The sequence below is a fragment of the Camelus ferus genome, chromosome 2 (assembly GCF_009834535.1).
Source record: "Camelus ferus isolate YT-003-E chromosome 2, BCGSAC_Cfer_1.0, whole genome shotgun sequence".
Taxonomy (NCBI): domain Eukaryota; kingdom Metazoa; phylum Chordata; class Mammalia; order Artiodactyla; family Camelidae; genus Camelus; species Camelus ferus.
This window is the reverse complement of record NC_045697.1, coordinates 110,039,669-110,065,323: the sequence shown is the minus strand read 5'-3', so window position 1 is coordinate 110,065,323 and position 25,655 is coordinate 110,039,669. Positions and strand designations below refer to the sequence as shown.

General features: G+C 38.1%; 1 protein-coding gene across 1 annotated transcript in view; it reads left to right on the top strand.

Moving 5' to 3' along the window:
• Nucleotides 1–6,675, top strand: part of DCHS2 (dachsous cadherin-related 2) — a 227,978-nt gene extending 221,303 nt beyond the window's left edge. The window contains exon 21 of the mRNA XM_032466667.1: nucleotides 1,827–6,675. Coding sequence (XP_032322558.1) covers nucleotides 1,827–4,450 — 2,624 coding nt within the window. The 3' untranslated portion in view covers nucleotides 4,451–6,675. The remainder of the gene's footprint in view (nucleotides 1–1,826) is intronic.
• The last annotated feature ends 18,980 nt before the right edge of the window (nucleotides 6,676–25,655 follow it).

Below are 25,655 nucleotides of genomic sequence, written 5' to 3'. Positions count from 1 at the left end.
TGGAGTGGCTTTAGTGTTCATAGGTTAGAGCTACAGGCTGGAAACTGGAAGGAATCCTTTCCAAATGTGTCTAAAATAGGACATCCCCCCAACCCACTGGTATCATAGACACCCCCTTCCTATTTCTTTTCACGTCAAATGCTGTGGTAGCAAATCCCTGTTCCATTTCTCTCCTCCAACATCTCAATGGCTGGAAAGCCAAAGGAGTTGATTCAATGCTGGCACATGCGCAGAAGTTCAGGGACCTCAACAGAGTAAACACCAGTCCATCAGGCCAGTGAATTATCCCAGTTCCCAACAAGAATCAAAATGAAGTTGAAGGTGTTCATTTAGAATGGAGAACTTCATGTTACCAGAGTTTGGAAGCTTTTTTTTCCCCAAGCCAAGTATAAGAAGTTCAGTCATGGCATCGTATATTCAACAAGGACCCAAAAAACTGAAAAAGGAAAATGATTTGAGCATCTCTCCAAAGTGAAAATCATTGAGGATGTTCTGGTGTACTTGACGCCTTCCAAGGCTCTTTGAATTTTTATCAGAGATGAAGACATTTGCGGTTGTGAAATGGATTCAGGCAGGTAGATGCATCCAGTGTAGAAAGGTTAAGCATCGTATAGAGAAATGTTAACAGGGAGTAGACATTCAAGCTAAGTTTGATAAAGATGAACAACTAGCAAAGCCCTGTCCCTAGCAGAGCACACTCCAGAAAAGAGCAGGGCCTGGGACGTGTCACACTGGGTGTCCCCGTCTCCACCCACCACTGCATCATTTCACGAGTGAGAGCTGATTTAAAAGTTAGCCTCTGGGTGATGGTGTTAACTAGCTTTACTGTGCTGATCATTTTGCATCATACACAAATATCGAATCCTTATGCTGTGCACCTGAAACGAATACAATTTTATGCCAATTATATTCTCAATTTAAAAAAGAACCTCAGGATTACCTAAAGGGAGAATTTAGTCACAGAACACCAGTCTGAGGCCCTCGGAGTGTTGTGACAGGAAGAGGTAGGCAATGTCCCCACACAGCTGGTGGGACTTTTCCTTGCTCTGCATTATCAACAAACTTCACAATAAGACTCGATCAGATTCTTGATTAGAATCTTTTTAAAATATTAAATATTACCCAGTCAGTTTAGTTCATGGTTCACTCTAACTGAAATGTGGCATTTAAATGATAGCATTTTGTATTCTTTCTTAGAGACCATCCTTAAAACACATCTTTACCTTAGAAAAATACCATTACAGACATATACAAATTATATATTTCTATATTTAAAATGATAAATGTATTAAGTATATTTTATCAATAGAGGAAAAATCCACTGGCTGAATTAGCCAAGAGCTTTAGGAAAGACATCTCTAGAATTAAGCAGTAGTTGTAACCTACATGATCATATTGACTACTTTCATTTGACTAGAATGATTGTCATCCAGTGTTTTCAGAATAAATATCTTTATGCCAGAATGTCTCTATACATGTGTCTGTGGGTGATAGATTGAGGTATATATTATTAAATAAGAGTACATTTTCTTTAAAAAGTAATATAAAATTACTTTTATATAAAATACAAAAATAAAATTGAAAAAAATTTGTGGCAAGGTCATCTTCAAGTAGCACACATATGCAATAGAGTGAATATTATTTCTGAATCTTAAGTGTTACAAAAGTATAAATGTAGTAATTTAAATTTTCTATTTGGAGTTACTCTTGGTTGTCACTTTAACACAACTAAACAAATAATTTTACATATTAGTGAATATTTGCTGACTAAAAGAAACATGAAAATTTTATTTCACCATGTTGAAAATTTATGTCTTGTTTTTCAGGCACAATATTTACCATCAATCCTGTCTTACTTCTGGATAGAAAATCAACCATTCGATTTCTTGTTGAAGCCAGTGACGGCGGAATTCCTGACCTGAGGGCTGTTACCTTAGTGGAGATAGAAATACAAGATAGGAACGATTTTGCCCCTGAGTTTGCAAGAGACTATTATAACCTTAGCTTGAGTGAAGACACCGCAGTTGGAGGCACACTTGTCACCTTTTCAACCATTGACCATGACTGGACCCGTGAAAACATGCACGTTGAATATTCCATCATCAGTGGTAACTCACAGAACAGCTTCCACGTGGAGACAAGTTTCATTCATTCCGAGGGTTCTTACAAGCCAGTTGGTTATCTGGTGTTGCATCACAGCCTGGACAGAGAAGCAGCCGCCAGTCACAAGCTGGTCATTCTGGCGTCTGACCACGGCTGCCCTCCACTGAGCTCCTCAGCCACCGTGTCAATAGAAGTACTCGACGTGGATGATAACCCCCCTACGTTCAGCAGCCTGGAGTATCATGCCCACGTCAAAGAAAGCACCCCTCCAGGGAGTCCCATCACTGTGGTCTCAGCAAATGACCGCGACGTGGCTTCCCACGCAGAAATCACCTACCACCTGCTCTCTGGAAATGAGAAGGGGCATTTTCGCTTGGAAGAAAAAACCGGAGTTCTTTATTTGATTAAACTGCTAGATTATGAAGAAACAGTAAAATTCACTTTAACCGTCCAAGCTTCTAATAAAGAAAAGAAGCATTTTTCTTTTGCAATTGTGTTCATCAGTGTCCTTGATGACAATGACCATGCACCTCAGTTTATGTTCCCCAGCTTAAACTGTGTCGTTCCTGAAAATCGGCCTGTCTTCTCCACCATCTGTTCTGTAAACGCTTTGGATTTTGACACAGGTCCTTATGGAGAACTGACCTATTCTATTGTATCACCCTGCTCTGTCCCTCCCGAGGTGCCTCACGGCCGTGATCTCTTCCTCATTGACCCTTTAACAGGGGATATTCATGCTAAGCAAGACCTTGACTATGAAAATGACCAAAAATACTGCCTCACAGTTCAGGCAAAAGACAAGGGGGACTCCACAGCCTCCATAATGGTTTGGGTGGATATTGAAGGAATAGATGAGTTTGAACCCATTTTCACTCAGGATCAATATTTTTTCAACCTCCCCGAAAAGAATAACGTAAGGCAGTTGATTGGCAGAGTGGAAGCATCAGATGGAGACGCTGGTATCGACGGAGTTATTCTTTACTCCCTCGAAACCCCATCTCCTTTCTTTTCAATAAATAAAACTACTGGAAATATTTATTTGAGTCGAGCCCTTCCCCTAATAAAAAGTCAAGTCAGCAAAGAAGACACCATTGAAATGAAAATAATTGCTCGTAGCCCCAAACCAGACTCCAAGTTTGCATCGTGTACTGTTTTTGTGAATGTGTCTTTCTCCTTGGAAGGAAAACACTCAGCAGGATCCGCTAGCAGCTTTTCCATCAGTCTCATAGTCTCCTTTTTAGCGTTTCTGTTACTCATCTTCATTCTCCTCGTGCTGATTTTAAGACATAAACCAAAAGATGCAGTAAACAATTATGAAGAAAAGAAAACATCGTCATCCTTGGATATCCATTTGAGACCAGCCGGGGAAGCCACTGTGCTCCAGCCCTTCCAGGACACTAATGAGTACGGGAATGAGGTGGTGCCCGTGGACTCCATGCCTGAATGGTTGAGTTTAATAAGAATCATGGAGAAGGACATTGCAGATCTGTACAGGCACTCAAACTCCAGTGGCCACTGTTCTGTGGAAGGAGAAACTGCAGAAGATAAGGAAATCCAGAGGATCAACGATCACCCTTACAGAAAGGACTCTGACTCAGCTCTGAGTGATCGGGAGTCCAGGGTGCCAGATTCAGGAATCCCAAGGGACTCAGACCAGCTCTCCTGTTTGTCTGGAGAAACTGATGTGGTGGTCACCACTGAAATAGCAGATGCCAACCATCCATTTGAGGAAGGAGACCAAGGAGAAGGCTGTGGTGCAACCTATGTTCAAAATAATGTGTTACTCCCGCCGCTAAAGAAGAGAGAGGGAAAAGAAGGCATCCTGGCTGACATCAGAAAAGAGGTCACCTTTATTTCGGGTGATCAGGAAGTGGGATGTGCAGCTCCTTCAGCCCAGAGAAACTCTGATCATGATGTCAAAAGCAGCTATCACTGGGATTGTCTCCTCAGCTGGGAACCCAAGTTCCAACCTCTTGCCTCAGTATTTAATGATATTGCAAAACTAAAGGATGAGCATTTACATATGCCTGACATTCCAAAAGAGAAATCTTTTGTTTTTCCACCACCTTTGATAACAGCAGTAGCCCAGCCTGGGATTAAAGCAGTGCCACCAAGAATGCCAACCATAACCCTGGGTCAGGTACTTCAGAAATACCCACACTCCCCCATTCACTACCATCACAATTCTCTGCCGGAAGCCATGACTCCCAGTTTTTCTCCATCCCTTTCCCTACTGACTGCGCAGACCCCCGTCATGACTCCACTGCTGTCGGATGGAGGGTTATTAGGAACACAGCTGAGGGGTACCCGCCATGAACTTAAAGCAGCAGATGAAGTTCAAATATAAAACAACTGTGATGTCAAGCTCCTGCTCTCCCTTGGTCGTGAATGATTGGACGAAACATTCCCAAGCAAGTTTCTCGAGATTGAGTTCATTTATGTACGAGTGAGTGGTATAATTTAGTCTGGGTTTTTAGAACCCCCTCGTTTAAGTTCATCAAATTTATTCCAGCCTTAATGAGAAGTTACCCTGGCTTTTAACCTTTATGTTTTGCTCTCAGGACTCAAGACTGTATATATATATATTAAATAGTGTGTATTCTGCCATACCTGATTTTCTGTATGGTTACATTGCCAAAGGACGCGATGAACTTGACTGATTGCCAAAATGTTTACAGGAAAACAAATGGAAGTAAAGTACACTGCATTCTGGCCACATGACAGTTGATTGATTATACCACTATTTATAAGACAAATTGGTGAAGACTGAATAATGAGTGTAGGGCAGAAAGTAACAGAGAGGGGAAATTTGGAAGGATAAACAAATTTTTAAATGAAGCAGTTTTCTGCAGAGCTGATATATTAGAGACGCAGGTCTCCACTTTGCCCCAGGTACCAAACTTGTGGAGTTTGGCCATAACCCGAATTTAATATGCTGTCTTTTGGAAATCTGATGAGAAATTAAGAATGAAATTGGTCATGTGCCAAATACAAGAATTATTCCTGATTAACCAGAAATGCATGTCTTAATAGAGGGCAAGTATTGATAAAAGCAATAGATGGATGGTTGGCTGCCACCTAAGACATGTTTCCTTGGCCTTCTTTAGAAATAGAATGATTTTTTTCAAAGCTCTGTCTTGTAACATGGTATGGGTACAGACATTAAACTCTGAAGATTAATTTGTATGTGTATATCTTCATTTAATTTTCCTCCAGATACAGTAACTTTTGGTGAGAAATAATTTATCCACTCTGTGTCAGTTACATAGTTTTGCATAGATAAAATTATGTTATTAGCTAATGATGAATTTCATAGAGTAATTTAGCAATATATTTCGAAATGAAGATTTTTTTATATAAATATTTCTACTATAAAAATTAAGAATGGAGGTCAGAAGTCTTTCTTCCCTTTATTCATACTGATATTTAGTTTTAACTGTCATTAGGTGGAGCAGTTTGGTGACCTGGTTAAAATAATTCTGTTTTGTACAGCTACTGTTTCAGAAACGTAGTGCTGTTGTGTGATGCTCATGGATTATGCAATCTCCTTCTGTCTGGTGAGCCCGAGAATCCATCCAAGATTCTTATCGCTTCCAGGAAAGAACACACCCTGCTGATGATGGTCCAGAAATCATCCAGGGTAGGCAACATGGTCAGGCTTTGGATAAGAGCTTAGGATTCTACTGTCAAATCCAGAGGGCATGAGGTGCAGTTTTCTTAGTGGTTAGTGTGGGATTCAGCTATAGAAATATTTCCATTGTGTGTGCGTGTGTGTGTTTGTGTGTGTGTGTGTGTGTGTGTGTGTGTGTGTGTGTGTGTGTGTTTCAGTAAGCTTCATCTGTAAAATTATGTAAGATAATTGATTTCTCTTGACTGGAAAACACTGTAGGAAGCAGGGAGATAAATAATCCTAAGACTTCCTATGCTGATTTTATCAATTGTATATTAGAAATTGTATGAAACATGAAGGTTTTTAGACAAGCCTGGAATCCTAGGGCAAGTCATTTAGGCATGGAATACTTAAATGTTAAAGGTTGGATGCATGTCTACTTTTCTTCATAGCATCCAGGGAGGAAGATTTCATGGTTTTTCTTAGAAAATAATAATAATTACTATTTCAGCATTCCAATATTTATACTCTCTTTGATTTCCTTCAGAAGATTACTTTGAGCATATGAAGAAATGCTGTACTGATTTTCTTTCCTAAGTATACGTGGAAGTTTGGTTTTACAACAGAACTATTTCTAGGAACTGAGAAAATGTTGTTGTTTTTAACTAACCAGGTTCTTCATTTACTTATGCTTAAAAAGTTGACTGTCTAACTCTTCCTTAAGTTATTTGCCTGTGATTTTATTACTCATTCTGGACAGGATTCTGCATTTCTTCTGGACAGTTAATAAAAGCAGAAGACATGAAGTATTTAGAACTATTCCTTACCAGCATCTAGTGGATTTTTAATTGATGACTTTATTAATCCTGTAACAAATGCCACACCACCACCAAATGACTGTTACAATGGGGTTGAGAGTGAAAATGTGAACATGCTGGTTAAGTGTTTGCAATAAATCATATGTCAGCCCTTTCAACTAGAGAGCTTTTTTCCTACGTAAACAATATAATTTGCAGTTTTCCTTCAAGTTGAATATTAACTTGCCTCATGTGTTCTGTGTTACTCTGCTGATCTACACACCGGCTTTAGCACTCTGGAGGGGGTACAGAACTTGTTAGTGGAAAATCGTATTAAGCCCCAAATTCATAAGCTATAAAATAAGACAGTTGTCTCTTGTGGAATTTTGGCTGCCTGAAATTCTGGACTTTCTTGTTGGCAGCCTTAAAATACTGGTGTAAATCAGGACCAAATGGATATCAAAATTCCATGTCCTAGTAGTAATCATTGAACTGGCTTCCAAAACAGATTCCTGGGCAAAGAAAGGGGAAAATGCTGCATCTTTAGGGATTTGATCATTTAACTGTTCTTTAAAAATACTAAAATGCACTGAAAACTATTGGCTGCCGCCACGTGTGCACACTTGGCCCACGTTAGATGTCCAGTGAGACAGGACCTGTGTTTCTCAGAGCCTTTACCCTCAGTTTCAGAGCACCCCCTTGCTGTGTTTTCCAGAAGTTGTGATGATGAAAATGAATTGATAATTTAAAAATTATTTCCACCCAAGCATCTGCTTTGTTACTTTTGGTTTGGTTTTTGGGGTGTTTTTTTTTTTTTTGCCATTTTACATGTACCTTAATTTTTACAATAAACAAGACAAAACTAAAAGGATCTAAGATACTAACCCACTTCAAAGCAATGAAGGATGGGGCGTGAACATGGTTAGTGGATTCTCCAATGATGTTACGGACAATCTCATTGAGTTTATTTCAGTTGAGCTCCAAAGTGTAGAGTCATCTGTTCAGTCATTGCTGGAGAGAGTTTTTATGGATAATCATGCTGTCCAAGAAGGATACCAGGATTAGGGAAGCTGCAGAAGCTCTGCATTCCAGTGTGAGTCACTGAAAGTAGCTTTTACTTATTATGAAATGGAGGAAGGAAAGGAGGGAAGGAGAGAAGGATCAAAGGATGGAAGAGCAAATAGAGGATTAAATCTAAAAAGGAATAGTTTAGGGCATGGGTAGAGAAATGCAAGAAGGAGAGGGTAAGGACTTGTATTAAAAAAATTTTTTAATGTTTAAGTATAAAGATTTTGCCGAATCACTTACCTTTCATAGGCTCATCCTGTTGAGGGATTGAGCTTTTTTTTTTCTTTTTTTTGTTTTTAAGGAACCTTTTTTCTCCTCCTTCCTATCTGTTCCTTTCAAGTCTCTCCCTCCATTATCTGAAACTTGAAGTTTATCAAGTTGTGAGCCTACAGCTAGGTGACAGTGAACTAGCATACATTTGACCATAAGAGCTTGAATTTGTCGTGGGGTGGGTATTTTGGGTGAATTACAGAATAAAAGAATGGGAATGATTGCCTCACCTTAACCCCCACTGTCTTAACTTTGGCATTGCATGAGCCACAGTTTTAAGTAGGTGATTTTACGTACATACCACATAATGGAAGTGCAGAAGACAGCTGGGACAGAATATGGAATTTTAGGACTTACTCTTTTTTTTCTGGTAGCTCATCCTTTTTAAAAATGAGTGTTTGCTTGATAATTGGGATTTTGTATTAAAATCTTACATTTGATATCACTCTTAAACCACGATATAGGCAAAATTGATAGTTTGTTCTCAAGTTTTGGCAACTTTGTTTGACTTCCAGTGACGTAAATTATTTTGCAGTTGGCTATTTAATGACAATTTAGCGTGTCCTACTGTTTTGGTCTATATAATTTTCCTCATTTCACCCGATATATTTGCTAAACCAAAACTGTGAAGTGAGTAATAGAGAGGGGGAAAGCGTACCAAATAAATAGCAGATGCACAAGTGCATCTCTTGAATGAGAAGGCATTATTTTGGTTACAAAACTAGACATGGATTTCGTTGTTACATAGTAAGCCCTCAGGGGAGAGGCCTGGTCTCCACCTGTATTATGAAATACAGATGCTTCTCAGAATGAGTGAGTACATACGTGAATGGGCAGAGCGGCCACAGTGTGAGGGCTGGGACAGAGGTGCGACCCCTGTAGGTGTGAATTCTAACATAGTTCTATGATGTTAGCCAATCACGAGAGAGAGAAAGCAAGTGTAAAGATGCTATCAAAATATAGAATTTCTTAAATAGAGTCAAATGACTAGAAACTCCTTCTTTAATCTGATTTGTTTTCTCTTTCTCCCTCACAATATGCATACCTTTCTTGTGAGTTTAAGACATAATAGCAACAAGTTATAGATGACATTCAAAAGCATATTGTTTGAGACAATAGCATTACATGATCTAGTGTATTGGCTTAATTTAATTTAATTTCAGATCTTGTATTAGACCATGATGACCCTATGGCTAGCAGAACAAAGTTCTATCAATATGAGAAGAGAATATAGTTCTGTAGATAGGCCTAGAATGCTTACATCAAAATTTATTAAAATTTAAAGTAAAAACAGTATGAGGAGATCATGAAGAAAATTCTATATGTGCATATATTTAGTATGTATTAAAAGTGACATATAAAAAATACAGGTTATTTAAAAAATGCATGCGGGAGAATTGGGGGAAGTGGTAAATATGACATCATTTCTTCTCACACCATAAACTGAATTCTAGCTGGACCAATGAGTAAAATGAAGCCACAAGACCTGAAAGCAAAGCAAAGAATAAAGGTGAGAAAGACCTTTTTAAAATATAAAACAAAGGTAGAGTGATGCATTTGAACTTACAACAATAAAAAGTAGTATAACAAGTTATGAGAAATAATAACAGGGAAATACTTCATAGATTTAATCAACACATATTTACTTAGTGTCTATTGCAGACAAGGCATGGATCTGGGCTCTGGAGATACAGAAATGAGAGTAGATAAAGCCAGTGTATATACAGCACTTGCCTTTTTTATTGAGGGAGATAACAATAAAAATATGCTTTCAAGTAATAGTAAGTGCAGTTATAGGAAGAACATTTCTTAAAGATACAAAGGAAAACAGAGAAGACATTGGCAAGGTTGTGGGGGAAGAGAGCAGTACTGTTTGACTCTTCAGGGGAGGTTTCTGACGTGATGCTGTTTGAACTGAATGAAGTGAATGAGCCATGCAAAGATCTGAGGGGAAACCATTGAAGATGCATGTGAGCAAGAACAAGGGGCCTGGGGCAGGGGCACTTGGAGTGTTTGGAAAACTATAAAGCCAGTGTGGCCCAGAACTAGTGTGAGAGGAAGAGTAGCAGGAAATAAAAGCATGGAAGTAACTAGGGTTCAGATCATGTCAGGCCTTGTAGGCTATAATAAAAGACTTCAGAGTTTGTTCCAAGTGTTGTGGTAGGTCATTGGTGCTTTATTCCCAGGATATTATCTGATTCACATTTTTAAAGAGTACTACTTTATAGAAAATAGACCAAGGTAGAGGTGGGGAGGAGGTTAATGCAGTAGCAGTGCCCCAGTCAGTTGGCTAGTGTGCTAATCTCAGCTGGTGATGATTGTAGCTCAGCTGGAGGGCTGCAGGTGGAGGTGAATGGAGTCAAGATGTATATTGGAGGTAGTGTTGCTGGTTCTTGATAATGAATTGGATATGAGTAAGGAGAAAGCTAGACACGAGTCTAGGGTTTAAGAGAAAATTTAGGACAATAGAGAGAAATTGCAGAGTCATCAGATTATGGAAAATATTTCAAGTCATCTGGATGAGATGACTGGGGGAGTAAGTAAATAGAGAAACGATCTTGGGACTGACCTTTGGGACAAGGACCAAGAAGTCAAAAAAGAAGAAAGAAGCTCCAACAAACAACTCTCAGGGACAAACAAACAAACAAACAAACAAACTAGTGAGATAGAACAGAAAAGTAGGGTAGTTTGCTATTCCAAAATCCAAGTAGAGCAATGGTTTAGGTTCTAGTCAGGGCAAGATAGCAACAGCAGTGTAGATGTTTAAATCTTCTCAAATGACTTTACGAAACAGAGCAGTTGTCCAGTGAAAGTATAAGCTCATGGACCACACTTTTCATAAAAAGTAAAGTCGCTCCTACAAATTCTAGAACATGAACAGGCAAAGCAAAAGGACCAACTATTGGCAATAACAGAGGGGAGCAATTTGCAATTTTCTTTGAGCCAGAGAACAGTGTATCACCAACAAGTACTCACCTATGCAAGGAAAGGTCTATCCTCAGAAGAGAAACCTAGCAGGCAGATCTGAGAATAACTGTCAAAATTGGGAAAGGACTATAGAGTACCCACTTTGTAGATCAATGTAGAAAGACTAAAGTGAAATTAGATTATGCTGGTGTGTCCAGGCCCCCGGAGCTTTAAGAAATACACAACCAAGTTGCCTTCTAGAGGAGCAGAACCACATACTAAGTCTACCAAAAGTAGAATTCGAATTCCTATGACTAGTAAAGGGAAAGAAGTCCTAGATACAAAGGGGGAAAGGGGGCCAGAGGAAGTAGAAGGTACAAAAATCTCTTATTTATAAATAATTTGCAGAAACAAGAGAAGAGGGGGTCCTAGAGCCATAAATCTAAGAAAGCTATTCTGATCTGTCACCACTCCTATATGGTAACTTTATAAATTGAGGAAAACCCATCTTAATAAAACGTAAGCAACAGAAAATAATTGCAGTATAAAATATATTGTAACCAAAAAGACTTAATTTGCTGAATGATGTACCAAAGCACAGTGAAGACACACTAGAAAAATTATGGCAAAAATGACTCACTGGACTAATGGAACAGAATAGAAAATCCAGAAATGAATCCAAGTACATGTGAAGGCTTTCTGTAATGATGAATTAACGTGTTGTATACCAACTCTCCTGCTGAGAATAAGTAAAAAACTGAGTAAGAATAAGAAAGAGAAAAAGAAAGGTTTTTTTTTTTAATATATATATGTGTATGAGAGGCATCAGAGAACTACCAAGACAGTGAAGGCTTGAGAATCCTGACCCTGGAGAGAACAGAAACACAAAGAGGTATACCTGATAGACTGTGTCTCAAAACCCTCTTGAGGCTGAGTGAAACACATCAGCTGCAAGGTTGAGAAGCTAAAAGGAGCTACTGGAAATGTTATGAGGACAAGTATTAGAGTTAAAGGCCTACCAAGGAGGAAGGGTCTGGTAAATACACTAGTGAATAAATTGGAACTCCTAGAAGGCTGCCCCAGGAGTAAGGGTAAATCAGAAAAGGCAGGCACTCACAAAGTCTGTGGCCAAACTGAATAAAATCAATTACATATTTGTGTTCTTTCCCTACTCTAACTGCTTGCCAACAGTAATATGTAGTCCCCTATAGAGAATAAAATTATTCAGAACCTTGGCAGTGTCCGTAACGTTATCCAAAATGGCTAGGTGTACTGAGGAAAAGGCTTACACGATCACAAGTAAAAGAAAAATTATAGTAGAAACAGACATACAGAGATCCATATATTGGCATTATCTCATGTGGACTTTAAAGTAACTGTTCAAGAAATTAGATGCCATATTGAGAACTTCAGGAGAAAAGTGAAATATAAAAACTGTGAACTAAACTATCATAAAACTATAAAAAACTTTTTAAACTATAAAAAGAAAAGGAAATTCTAAATTATAGAATATAATTGCCATTTCACACTCTCTAGGATGGCTATAAAAATACAGATAATAGCAAGTATTGGTGAAGAGTGGAGAAATTAGAATTCTCATATATTGCTGATGGAAATATAAAGTAGGTCGGTCTCTATGGAAAACAATCCAAGAATTCCTCAAAAGTTAAACATACATAGGGCTACCATAATTACCCAGCAATCCTACTCCTAAGTCTATACCCAAAAGAAATGAAGTTATGTTCATACAAAAATTTGTCCATGAAATGTCATAGCAACTTTATTCATAATAGCTAAAAGTGGAAATAACCCAAATGTCAATTAACTGATAAATAGATAAACCTAATGTATAGCCACACAATGTAGTATTATTCAGCAACACAGATGAATTTGAAAGCATTATTGAAAGTGAAAAAATTCAGTCACAAAAGAACACTTGCTGTGATTGTTTATATGTAATGTCCAAGATAGGCAAATATATAGAGGTAGTAAGCAGATTAGCAGAGTCTAGGACTAGGAGTGTTGGAAGAAGATGGGGAATGACTGCTAGTGGGTATGGGGTTTCTGTTTGGAGTCGTGTCAATATTCTAAATTTGATTGTGGTGATGTTTGTACAACTCTGTAAATATACTAAAAACCATTGAGCTAGACATTCTAAGTAGGTGAACTGTATAGTACATGAATTATATCTCAAAAAAGTTGTTAAAATAAAGAACTCAATATATGTTTAACATCAAATTAGACACTGGTGAAGAGAGCATTAGTAAATTAGAAGATAAATAAAAAGAAAATATATGGACTAAAACACAGACAGATGTTTAAACAATACTGAAAATACTGAAAAGAGAATAAGAGATGTGTGGAATATGGTTTAAAGGTCTTACATATGTGTAATTGAGATCCCAAAAGGAGAATGGAAAGAGTAGGCCAGAAGCAATATTTAAAAAGATGGTGGCTGAGAATCTTCCAAAACTGACATTAAATCACAATTCAAAATGTGCTAGAAACTTCAAATGTGATGAATAAAAAGAAAACCATAACCAGGCACCTCAGTGTTTTACAGTAAAATTGATGTGAAACAAAAGCAAAAATAGTCAAAACATTCAAAGAGGAATTATACATTACCTTCAAAGAACTGAGTGCATGTGGAAATACAGGATAAAGGCAGCACATTAAATTAGTGAAGAAAAGAAGTTTTTATTAAGTGAGGTTGTGATAACTGGAGAGCCATCTGGAAAAAAAGCTTAAATTGATTTATTCTTCATACTACACACCAGGGTAAGCCATGTAAATAAACACAAGTAAATACTAGAGGAAAATCTGAGTGTATACCTTTATAAACTAGAAATGGAAAAATCTCTAAGAGTCAAAATCCAGAAGCAATAAAGGAAATGGGTGATTAAAACATTGACTAAAAAACGTTCTGCATGGCAAAAAAAAAATCTCTAAACCAATGGCAATATTTAAGAGGTTGGGCTCTCTGGTCCCATGTTCAATGTTGTGTTAAGAGAGGTGGGACCATGTGACTGGTAAACACCTAGTGGAAAAAGGCCAATTCCCGAAATGAACAGATGTCTATCACCATAACACCATACATTGGGTGTTATTTCTCACATTGCATGTTCACTTATAGAACTGAATTTATAAATGTATTTTATTAGCTAAATCATGAATTTACCAGTTTTAAGTGCTGCTTCACAAAGCAGAGTTTGCTTGTATTCTAAGCAGGTTAAAATGTTATGATGTTAGAACCGAATCTTTGGTCTTTAAACTTGGATTTTAATTTTTCATTTTTAATTACCTTATTTCTTTTTTTCTGTCATTTCTAAGCAATCATTCATTTTTCTCTTCAGCTAATGTAGTGGAAATAATTTGCCTATTACTAGAATATTAAAGTAATTGTCAACAATGAGACAAAACTTACTAAACTTTGATTATTTTATAAAGTTTTGCTTTTTCTTTTTCTGATTTAATTTATTTAAAATGATAGTTCCCATTTCTTATCTAAAAACTCTGGGAAATCTCTCTGCTACATGTTACTTTCATGTTACATGAAAGCATAGGTGCTTAATGTTATAAAACAGACAAATTGGAAGTGATGAAAATAAAAGTCTTCAGATTATTGTCAGATTATGTGTCATAAAAGGGAAATGTATTAACCTTTGTGAACTTAAATAATAACTAAATTTTATTGAGTGTTCATTATGTGCCAAATATTGTGCTAAATGTTTTATGTATACTATATTTTGTTTAATCTTCAAAATAACTCTTTAAGGTAGATACTAATATGATCCCTTTTTACCAATGAGGAAACCATGACTTAAAGACCTAATGTAATTGGTAGAGCCTGGAATCCAACTCGGTGGTGTTACTAGAAGCTCTTCTCTTAACTCCTTTGCTATATTGCTTCATGCTTGGAAAATTCCTAAATAATGTCTGGTTTTTAAACAATCATAAACCTCTATTAACTCTATTTAAAAAATTCTTTAAGAGGTGTGATCTTGTTCAGCAAATGAGCCATATGGCAACTACACAGGTGGTTTGCTTTGTGTTGGGGTCTGTAGTCACAGGAGATGGATAACTTAGGGATTATTCTACAGACACATAATGAGTGTAATTTTTCTGATTCCCACCTTTTCTTGCATAAAAATTATTTTAAAAATAGAACCAATAGTATTTTTGCCAAAATGGCTCTGAAAATTTGCATATTGCTTCAGTCATATTGCATACTTGCAAACAAGTAGCAAGAGATAAAATGTTTTAAGCAAAAATAAAAATAAAAATGGCATAGTTTCAAAAACAAGATAATCATCTCCATGGCAATATCTAGTAAAGATGAATATATTTTATCCTACAAGCTGGTTAATTCCATTTCAGAGTGTATATGCCAGAGGAAAAAAAAATCTCCCAAGATATTGAACAAGTGTAGAATATAAACTCAATGCAGTGTGCATGGATGAAGTTTGGGTTTGCTCTACTCCAGGAAGCAGGCATTGCTAGACATGGATGTACGGGAAGGTGCTAAAAAGGTCTTACATAAGATGAGAACTGTAACTAGGCTAAATGCTTCAAATCAGGGATGACTGAGCTTCTGAGCTTCCTCCCATCTAAAAGGATGGGCAAAGATAGGTTTTTGACCACCTGGGACTTTGGCTGTTAGTAAGCTGGAGAACTTGAAAACCTGAAGGGTAAATACTCAATGTTATGAAGGCAAACTCAACCCATTTGCCCACGACTCACTATTATTCTACAATATCCCAATATTACTCAGAGACTTAAGCCTTTGGAAGTCATTATAAGACCTGGTTTTGGAATCAGCATTCTCATTGACATCAAGAATGATAGAAAGATCTCTTATATTGCTATTTAAATTGTACTTGTCCTTGTATATAACGCAGTAGTACCAGGAAAAAGAAATAAGAGGTACACATTTGAAAGCAAGAGACAAAACAGTCTTTATCTGCAGACAATATTGTTCCCTATACTGAGATTCCACAGGGATTCTGAGAATGAACAGAGAATTCAGAAAGTTGTGAATACAAGATCAGCCTCAGATGTCATTAATATCCATACATACCATCAATAATCAATTGGAGCATGTAATAGAAGAAAAACTCATTCACAGTAACAATGAGGACCACAAAGTATTGAAGAATAAATCTAACAACACATTGAAGAACTTTTGGAGAATTGAAAAAAAATAATTGCAGAAAATAAAAGACCTAATTAAATGAAGGTATACAGTGGAAGGAGATACTAAATAATTTGAAGATAGTAATTATCTATGAATTCAACTATGAACTCAATGCTGTTCAATCAAAAAGCCAATGTACATTTTTGTAGAATTGGACAATGCTATTTCAAAATTCATATAGAAGAGGAAAGACCCAAGAATAACAGATAACACTGAAGAAAAAGAAAGGGTGGGGATGGAGGAGTCACTTTTCCTACCAGTTATAAAGAGATGAAATAGCTTAGAGAGGCCTAGAAATAAACATGTATGGAAATGTCACCTGAAGATGGCTTACTAAATAAGGAAAGGGTGAATAATTTAATAAATGGTGCTGAACTAATTCATTAAAAAAAGAAAATGAAATTGGATCTCTTTTTCACATAATACAAAATTGAAGTGAAAATTCAAACTTTTAAACTTGGAGAAGAAAATATAGAAGAATATCTCTGTGACCTTAGAGTAAAGAAGACTGCATTAAACCAGATACAAAACACACAAACACAAAAGAAAAGATTGACAAATAGAATTCCTTTAAAATGAAGAATGAAGAGTGAAACAAAGATACCAAATGGCCAAAGTTGTAAAAGAATCCATAACCAGAACAAGGCATTTGCAAAATACATCATGAAAAAAGACTTACTATCCATACCTTACAAAATTAGTAAGAAAGTGAACGCTTAATAGAAAAAAAAAATTGGACAGAAAGTTACAGAGGAAGCTTGTATGGCCGATAAGCATATATATGCTCAATGAGATACACTATTACATACTTATCTGATTGGCAAAAATATAAAAATATGACAGTACTAAATGTTGGCAAGATTACAGATCATATGATGTTTGTGGGAATTTCATAGTTTTTATAAACTATTAGTTGTTATAGCCATCGTGGAGAGCAATTTGGCAGTAGTCAAGTTGAAGGTAATCTTTCTGACAGCCTAGTGAGTTATATTTCTAGGTTTATACCCTAGAGACAATCTCCCTCATGCATATAAGGAGACATAACTACGCATGCTTACTGTAGTATGGTTTCTAAAAGCAAAAATTGGAAACAATATAATTTCCCTTCAAAATAAGTATTGGTAAATATCTCTAGTATATTCATAATATTATCCAGTAGCTAAACTGAATGAGCTGGAGCTATTTTTATCAATAAGTCTTTAAGATATTATTTTACAGAGTAATTTATAGCATCTGATACTATTTACAGAAAGTTTAAAATATGCAAAACAATGCTATATAAATTCTTTATTGATATAAACATATGTAGGATATATGTAGATTAATATAAATACATACCTAGGAAAAAAGACAGATTCACAGTGGTGCTTACCATTGGAAAGAGAGGGGCATGGGCTGTCAAATGGATTTACAATATTAGATTATTTTAAAAACTCTGAAGCAAATCTGGCAAAATACATTCATACACCTGAGATGTCAGGAAGATTTTTAAGTTAAAAATATATAGTACTGATTACAAATATCAGTGTCACAGAAGAGGATTTTTCTGGAAAACCTTGATTTCATCCAGGTTCACACTTCTAACTTCGGGAAAGTGAATTGTCTTCTAAAGGAGAGTACTTTCCCCCAAAATACTGTGGCAGTGAATCTGAGCTTTCAAGTGCTGCGGAAGATTTTTCAGGAAGTGTGCTTTAATCAGCATCTTCTGCCAGTGATTCTTCTTTCCTTTCACATTACAAAGAATGCCAGGAGAGTGAAGGCAATCATGTAACTGCACACCATTATTGGGGTGAACCACAGAACCTGAGAGCACCCAGGGTTTTTCAAATTCACATTTTAATATGGAGTAAAAGAGCCCCTTGTTTCTGTGATGAATGTGATGTGGCATGTTCTGATTGGTAAATGACCCCATAGAAAGCACCCAGGGAATGATCAAGTCACAGTCCAGCTTCGTAATTAGGTGTAGTTTTGTTTGTGGCCTTAATTGCGTTTGTTGGAAGCTGAGTCCTTGATTTCCCAATCATGTCTGCATTTTTACTTGCCCTATGTAAAATGAATAAGAGGAGGTATGTCTCCAAAGGAATACATTTTTGGGAGATTTGTGTGGTATGGGTAGCAGTAGAAAGTTTATCCCATTATTTAGTTGGCATCATTCTCCCAGGAAAAACCTGAGCCTTCTGGGAATTTTAACTGTAATCAAGAATTTGTTCTCTTAGCTGCATGCTGCTAATCTGATACTTCTCCCCAAACTGTGTTGCCTCAATTAATGAAGAGGCTGGTGTTGGTGCCTCGCTCCTTGGCATAGCTTTATACGTACAGCTGTTCCATCCTAGCGCAATTGTCGTCTGCATCTTCCCTCCACAATAATGTAAGGAAGCTGAAAAATATGAAAATGCATATGACAGTGCTTTTTATGCTGAAAACAGTTTTACAAGGGTGATATAACCATCCTGGAAATAGGGAAGTGTCACGTTTGCGCAATTCCATGTCCCTTTCCTTTAAAGGAAAAGGGATCCTTAGGGGTTACTGGCTCTTTTGAGCATGAGGTTTCCTTCAGGGAGAGGTGGGTGGAAAGAAAGGGTATGATATTCACTTTGGCCAAGCAAGACCCAGTTTCCTTAGCGGATGAATCTTTACAAGCCCACAATCAGCGTCTGGCAGGCAGTGGGTTCCCAGTGTACCCGTGATGATTCCAGAAACATAAGCACGCACTAAAGGATATGTTGGGACGGGTAAGGAAAAAGCCCATCCCAGTTCAGAAGGCCAGTCTACGTGCAGAGACAACTTGAAGGTTCCATCTACAAACAAATGCCTGCAGCCCCTCTAGGTTTGTGGAATAATGATTCCTATGTCTATCACTGGAATGTCTCTTTGGACATGTTTGCCTGAAATCACATCTTTACTGTTCTTGATATCAATGTTATTGGTGGACCCGTGGGGCTGACAGTGATTCATCACACAGGTGTGGCTTTGGGAGAAGGCAGAGAGAAGCTGACTCTTGGAATTTCTGCTTCAATTAGAGGTGGTGATATTCATTTTTATGACTTCAGACATTAAACAAGACCACAAAAATTCATTTTTTTGTAGATTTTTCTCTCTGGAGGCCCAGATGATGTCAGTCCCAGTGTGGCTCGAGGTAGTACCCTACAGATGAAATAATATGTCTTAGCTCTCCATTTCTTTTGCTTTTCAAAATGATTCCTGTAAGCAAGATGTACAAAAGTGTGAGCCAAAAATCTGGATACGTGCTTTGTGTCCACTTTCACACGCAGCTCTGCTGATTGATTTCCTCCCCAGCCCTCGCTCCACATCACCTCACATCAGCCCTAACACCCTGCCTCCTTAGAAGCTCTTTTCTAAGAATTAAGCAGATTGTTTTGAGATGAAAAAAAAGGAAAACCAGAGATAAGCAGCAGAACTTTCTGCACTCACAGGAAGACAGTGTGTCGAGAGGAAAGCTGGATACTACTTGTTAAGTGTCAAGTTGCCCAGGGTGGTGGAAAGAAGGAGGAGTCTAGGAGGAAAGATTGCTCACCTCTGCACCCTGTGAGGTTGATGTGATGCTATTTGACAAGCCAGTCATGTAAGTTAATTATGTAAGTTCATGTAAGTTCATTTACTTAACTCCTTGAAGGTCCCCCGTTCTCTAAACTGTTGTCATATCTCCTTAATTGAGACATGGATCAATCCATCAGAATTCAGAGAAGACTGGCCTTCTGGAGTGCTAGTACCTAACAAAACACAGGAAAGGCTCCCTTTAGTCAAGGTTAAGACCACAGAAAGTCCCTGGAGAGAAGGCAGGTTATAGCTTGCAGCCAGTCTCGCCTTCTTCCAAGACAAGACCTTTGGACAGTAATAGAATGAGAAATTGTCGCTTGTACCCAGTACCATAGCCTACTTTCCTGCTGGTGTTATATAAATGCTAATTTACATATTAATCTTCACTGCTTCAAGTCTTATGTGGCCAAGCAAGGCCATAAAATATGTCTTATCTTTCTACCCGCCTCGGCCAGTCTCCATCCCCAAGCACTCCAGCACTTCCTTCCCATCTGTCCAGAGCCTCCACTCTTTCCCCTCCTGAGACCACCCTTCCTGGCACATTAGGTTTTCAACAGATGAAACTGGTGAGGACACAAACATTCAGACCATAGCAATGACGTCAACAATTTATTTTCACTGGAAATGAAAGATCAGTTTTTCTTACTCCGATTAAGACCTAGATTGTTGAATTTACTATGTGGGACTCTCTTATCCCGTCTTTTCAGAGTCAAACACTATCCTGAAATTTGTTGTAAGCACTCTCTGACTTTTAATAAAATTTAGTTTCATGTATATGTATATAGACATACATATATATTTGCTTAGCTTTGCTTATTTCTGAGCTTTATAAAAATAGCATTAGACTGCTTTCCATTTCTGCAGCTTGCTTTACTAATTCCAGATTATGTTTCCAAAATTCCTTCACGCAGCATTAGTTCATCTCTTTTTATTGGTATGTGTGAACCTATCATCACTCGTGTTGACATCTGGATTATCTCCAGCTGTTTGCTGTTGTAAACGATGACATGATTATTCTTGCACATGTTTTCAGGGACACATGTTAAGAATTTCTTTAGGGCTTCTATTCAGGAGTGGAATTGCTAGTTAGAGGGCATTGGACTGAAGCTTTATGAGATAATGCTACATTGTCTTCTAAAATGGTTGTATCAATTTATACTTTCAAAAACACTTGGTATTTTCAGACTTCTTAAAGTTGCCAATCTAGTAAGAGTAAAATGATATCTAAGTGATTCTCTTAATTTGCATTTTTCTTGATTACTAGTGTGTCTGAGCATCTTTGCATGTTTTTCGGCCAGTATGTTTATTATTCTATGCACATTCATGCATTTTACCCATTTCTGGAAGATGATTTTTTTTATTAGTTTGTAAGAGTTCCTTTTTAACCCTGCACATGACATTTTTGTGAGTTATGTGGATTGAATATATGTTCTTCAAGGTTGTGTTTTGCCTTTTTACTTTCTTTTTGTCTCTTGCTGAGCAGAAGTTATTATTTTAATTTACCTGAATTTATCCATCTTCTCTATTTTTATTGAGATATACTGACATAATAACACATTAGTTTCAGATCATTTTAAAAGTCCATACTGATAATAATGACTATTACTATCACTGTTCATTGCAAAGGGACAATTAGGATAATGAGTTAATTTAAGACAATTTATGCATTCACATGTTATTCATTTAATAGACTGTTAGTTAATATTCTCAAGTCATTATCCATTAGGAACAAAGATAATAATGAATGGAAATTTTTACTGATCCAAGGCCGGATGTCTTGGAAGAGCATTTCCTTGTATGTAATCAGTTTTAACCAGAAACTACAGACCTTCAAGAAGAGATGCAATGAAAGTTTTTATAGGGCTGCAAATTCCTCATGGAAATATTTACTGTTTGAAACATAATCAAAAACTAATTTTGCCACTATTTGAACCTCATCAACAGATTATAATACCACTTTAAAGAGTTTCAAGTATTCACCATTGGCTTTAGGCTATAGAAAAGTAACGAAATTTAGAAAGAGACACAATTTTTCTAAATGGTTGTGTTTGTATTTTTTCAAAGGCAAGTTTTTGCTCTCCCAGCTTTTTCCATCTCAGAAATATTACTATTAAATACCTTCCTTTTCTGAAAGGAAAAGCAGAGAATGCTATGAGACTAAATAAATAAAATTGTCCTTAGAAACAGCTAGGAATCCTAGAGAAGAGACCTGATATGTGATGCTTATGAAACCCCTCTTCTGTGTCTTCCTTTCCAAATACTCCCTTGGAGTAATGGTGCATAGTACCCCACGAGAGCAGCAGTGTTTGAGGAGGGGTAGTTAAGTGATGGGTGTAAGTTACTGCTTTCGGATTACACCACATGGAAGGACAAATAAGGATGAGCAACATTCTAATGTCAGCCATTGATTATTTTCACAATTAAATACTGTTATCTATTCTGTTTCATTGTTTCAGTACAATACACCCAGCATAAAGTAGAAGCAATTGAAACCAAAAAAAAAAAAAGCTGCTTGACATGTAGGAATCTCTACAAAAGGGCTTCAGGATGCTTTGGAAACTCACAAGCCCTTTGAGACCACCTCAAAGAATAGAGTGACATGATTGGATGCCAGGCGCATCGAGGAGAGAGCCTTTTGCTGTGGTTTCCCGTCTCCAGCCCCTGCATCATTCTAGCCTGGGGGGCTGGGAACACCAGTGCTCTGGGATTTGTATCCATTTTCTGTAACTGGCTTTTGTCTGGCTTCCCCTTGGTCACACCTCATATTGTACCCTGGCTCAATGACCATATCAAGGCCTTGTCCTCAGATTTCTCCTAAATTCTAGCTGGCTGTTGGGCCTGACCTTGTTCACCACCATTTTATAGCTTCCTCAAAAGTGATGTCACTTCCTAGCGGTTTGGATCACTGTGCTTTTGGTTCAGGAAAAAGGGGCCCTGAGAAGATGTTCGTGTCCCAGGTCCCAGGCGAGTCCCTAGGCTCCAAGTGAGGGTTTTGGCTTCGCACTGGAAAGAATTCAAGAACAAGTCATAGTTGAGGAGAGGTGCACATTCCATAGACTGAATGTAGGCCGTCTCAGGCATTTTCAACCATAGGGTCAGTTTTGGAGTTTGAGGGGTTTTGTTTGTCTACTTGCTCTCTGTCTGGGTCTGTGTAGCATCTTTGTTGAGAATATAGCACATGCTGTTTGCTTAGCAAACAAGATCTGATGATCATAATTGAGATTGGAGCTTTTTTCTGACTTCTTTGGAGAAAATGCCACTCCTAAATCAGGGCATTGTCATTTTTATTTCTTTTTAATCTGTCACCCTATAAAGAAAATACTCTGACTTGTGTTACACGATTAAAATGTTGTTAAGTCGTTTAATATATTGTTCCCAGATGGGACATGCAAAATAGGATGTTTGCCCACAAGTCCTCTTCCAAAGCTCAGCGAACATGAGGGTAGGAAGGATCAACAGAGTCTGCCAATTCTCTGGATATATTTATTTAGTTCATCTGCTTGCAAAGTATTTCTACATCTTATTTTTTGTATATTATCCCAGGGAGAGATTAACAAATGAGTTACAAAATTACCACTTTATATACCAAGAAAGTGAGCATAGGTGAGTCACATGGTCTCCCAGGAAGGTCAGGGGCTGTGTTGAGCCCAGGGATTGGGACTCTGGTGTAGGTAGCAGAGTTGTGCATGGGTGTGTGATATATAATAGGAAATATAATTGGTCTTCATCCTGTTTCTAGCACAGAGCTCCTAAAACTCCTGGAATTTCCTAAATGATGAGAGCAAAAATTGGCTTTTGTTATGTTAATCAGGTGACTTTTGGACCCCACCTGAGGATGGGGGCTGGTTGCCAGTGGAGCCAACCAACTGATTAGAGGGTTGGAACTTTCAGTCCTACCTCCCCACCCACCCACTGACCTCCCTGAAGAGGAGAAGAGCTGGAAGTTGAATCAGTTTCCAAAGGCCCATGATTCAATCAACCACGCCTGTGTAATGAGGCCTCCGAAAGAGCAGAATTCTGAGCACACTGCGGTTGATGAACACAAGGTGAGTGGCGTGCAGGAGAGGGCATGGGCGCTCCTCACCCTTTCCCCACATGTTGCCCACTGTATCTCCTCTAGCTGGCTGCTCCTGAGTTATATTATTTCATGGTTAACTGGTAATCTAGACAATAAAGTGTTTCTCTGAGTTCTGTGAGCTGCTCTAGCAAATTAATTGAACCCAAGGAGGGAGTCATTGGAACCTCCCATCGGTAGCCGGTCAGTCAGAGGCACAGGTGATGATCTGGACTTGCGACAGCTGTCTCAACTGGGTGGTGGTGGGGTGGTCTTGCAGAATTTTTTTTTTTTTTTTTCAGAATTAAGCTCTTAACCTGTGGGATCTGATACTTCCTCTGGGTAGACAGTGTCAGAACTGAGTTGAATTCTAGAAACCCCATTGGTGTCCAGAGAACTGGTGATAAGGGAAAAAAATCCTTTCCACCTATGTTGGAATTAGGTGTCAGAATCTCAAGCAAGTCTTGCCAGTTCTGCTTCCTGGTCCTGCCCATTCTTTCCTCTTTCTAGCCCCTGGGCTTGGTGGTCGGTGGGGGGGGTGGTCCTTTGTTTCCTGGACCCATCATCTAAGCATCCAAACGATAAGGCTCTTGTTCATTTTTCCCTCACATTCTGCCCACTTCTATGTACAGTCCTTGATTTTTAGGCCTTCCCTGTTCTCCAATAAGGTGGTTGGACCCCGGTGAGAGTGCCCAGACATGCTCCAAACCCTGTCCCTAACAGTATTCTCATGGACCCAAGAAGAGGGGGAAGTGGTTCATGGAACTTGGAGCTCCTATGCCTCTGTTTGCAGATAAACTCATCATCAAGGCCTGAAAACATTCTCACCTTCAGGGAGAGGACCACAAAGGCCCTGGGGAGCGGCAGTTCTAGATGGACACAGTCAAGTTCATCTCCCTCAGGCCTGTCATTGACCCCAGCCCACTGAGCTCACTGGGCACTGCCCTCCTGAACACTTCTGTTGCCCCTCTGCTCCTCTGTTGCCTGTTGCCCATTCCTGTTGCCCCTCTGCCCCTGATGGCCACAGGGGAGGGGTGGGTAGAGAGGAAAAGCTTAGAAACAGGTCTGGCCTCAGGGCACAGCTTCCAGAATGGGAAAGTAACTTGGACTGTTTGAGGGAAGTAACAAAGCAAAAAGAAGCATCAATTGACCAAAATTATGGCCCTAAAATATCAGAGGATCTTAGAAGAGGTTTCTTTGCTCACTTGGGTTCAGGAACTTAGCAAGAAATTTAAAAGTCACACTGTGACAGGATCTGACCCACCATATGATAAATGTCTCTCACAATGTTTGGACTGTTTAAAATGGAGATGGATACATTTTGCTGTTAACATCAGTTATTTTCTTCACCTTATTTTGCCTTTTGTTATTGTGGAGGTGAAAAGGGGGTGGAAGTGTTAAGTAGTTAGATAAGTGGGGGCACCCAGCAGATAAGGTGGAGGAGAGGGAGGATGGTCCGGAAGACGGCGGAAGATGGCCTTCAGCATAAAGGGGCTTTACCTCCTCTAAATGAGAGCCAGCAAGAATAATTCCATGGATTTTTTTTCCATATGCTTTTGCTAAGCTCACTTTGTTTTGGTTGGAGGGTAAGATTCCTTGAGATTTTCTGCATTGTCAATTATGTCATCAGTGAATAAAAAGTTTCACTTCTTTTCAAATTTATCTGAATTTTATTTATTTCTTTATTTAGGCCTGTTGCACTGACTAGGACCTCCGATACAAAGCTGTTTTTTATGTGATGAGAGTGAACATTCTTGCTTTGTTACTGATCTTACTGGGAAAACATTGTCTTTCATCGTTTAATATAATGTTGGCTGCGAGTTTTGTACAGGTGTTCACTTATCAAATTGAGAATGGTTTCTTCTATACCTAGTTTGCTGAGAACTTTTTTTAATCATAAATAGGTGCTGAATTTTATCAAATGCTCTTCTGCATCTATTGAGATGATCACGTGATTTTGTAGTTTAGTCCGTTTATGTGGTGAGTTATACAGATGGATTTGCAAATGTTAAACCAACATTGCATTCCTAGGATGAACCCCACTTGATCATGATATATTACCTTTTTAGATACATAGCTAGATTTAGTGCTACA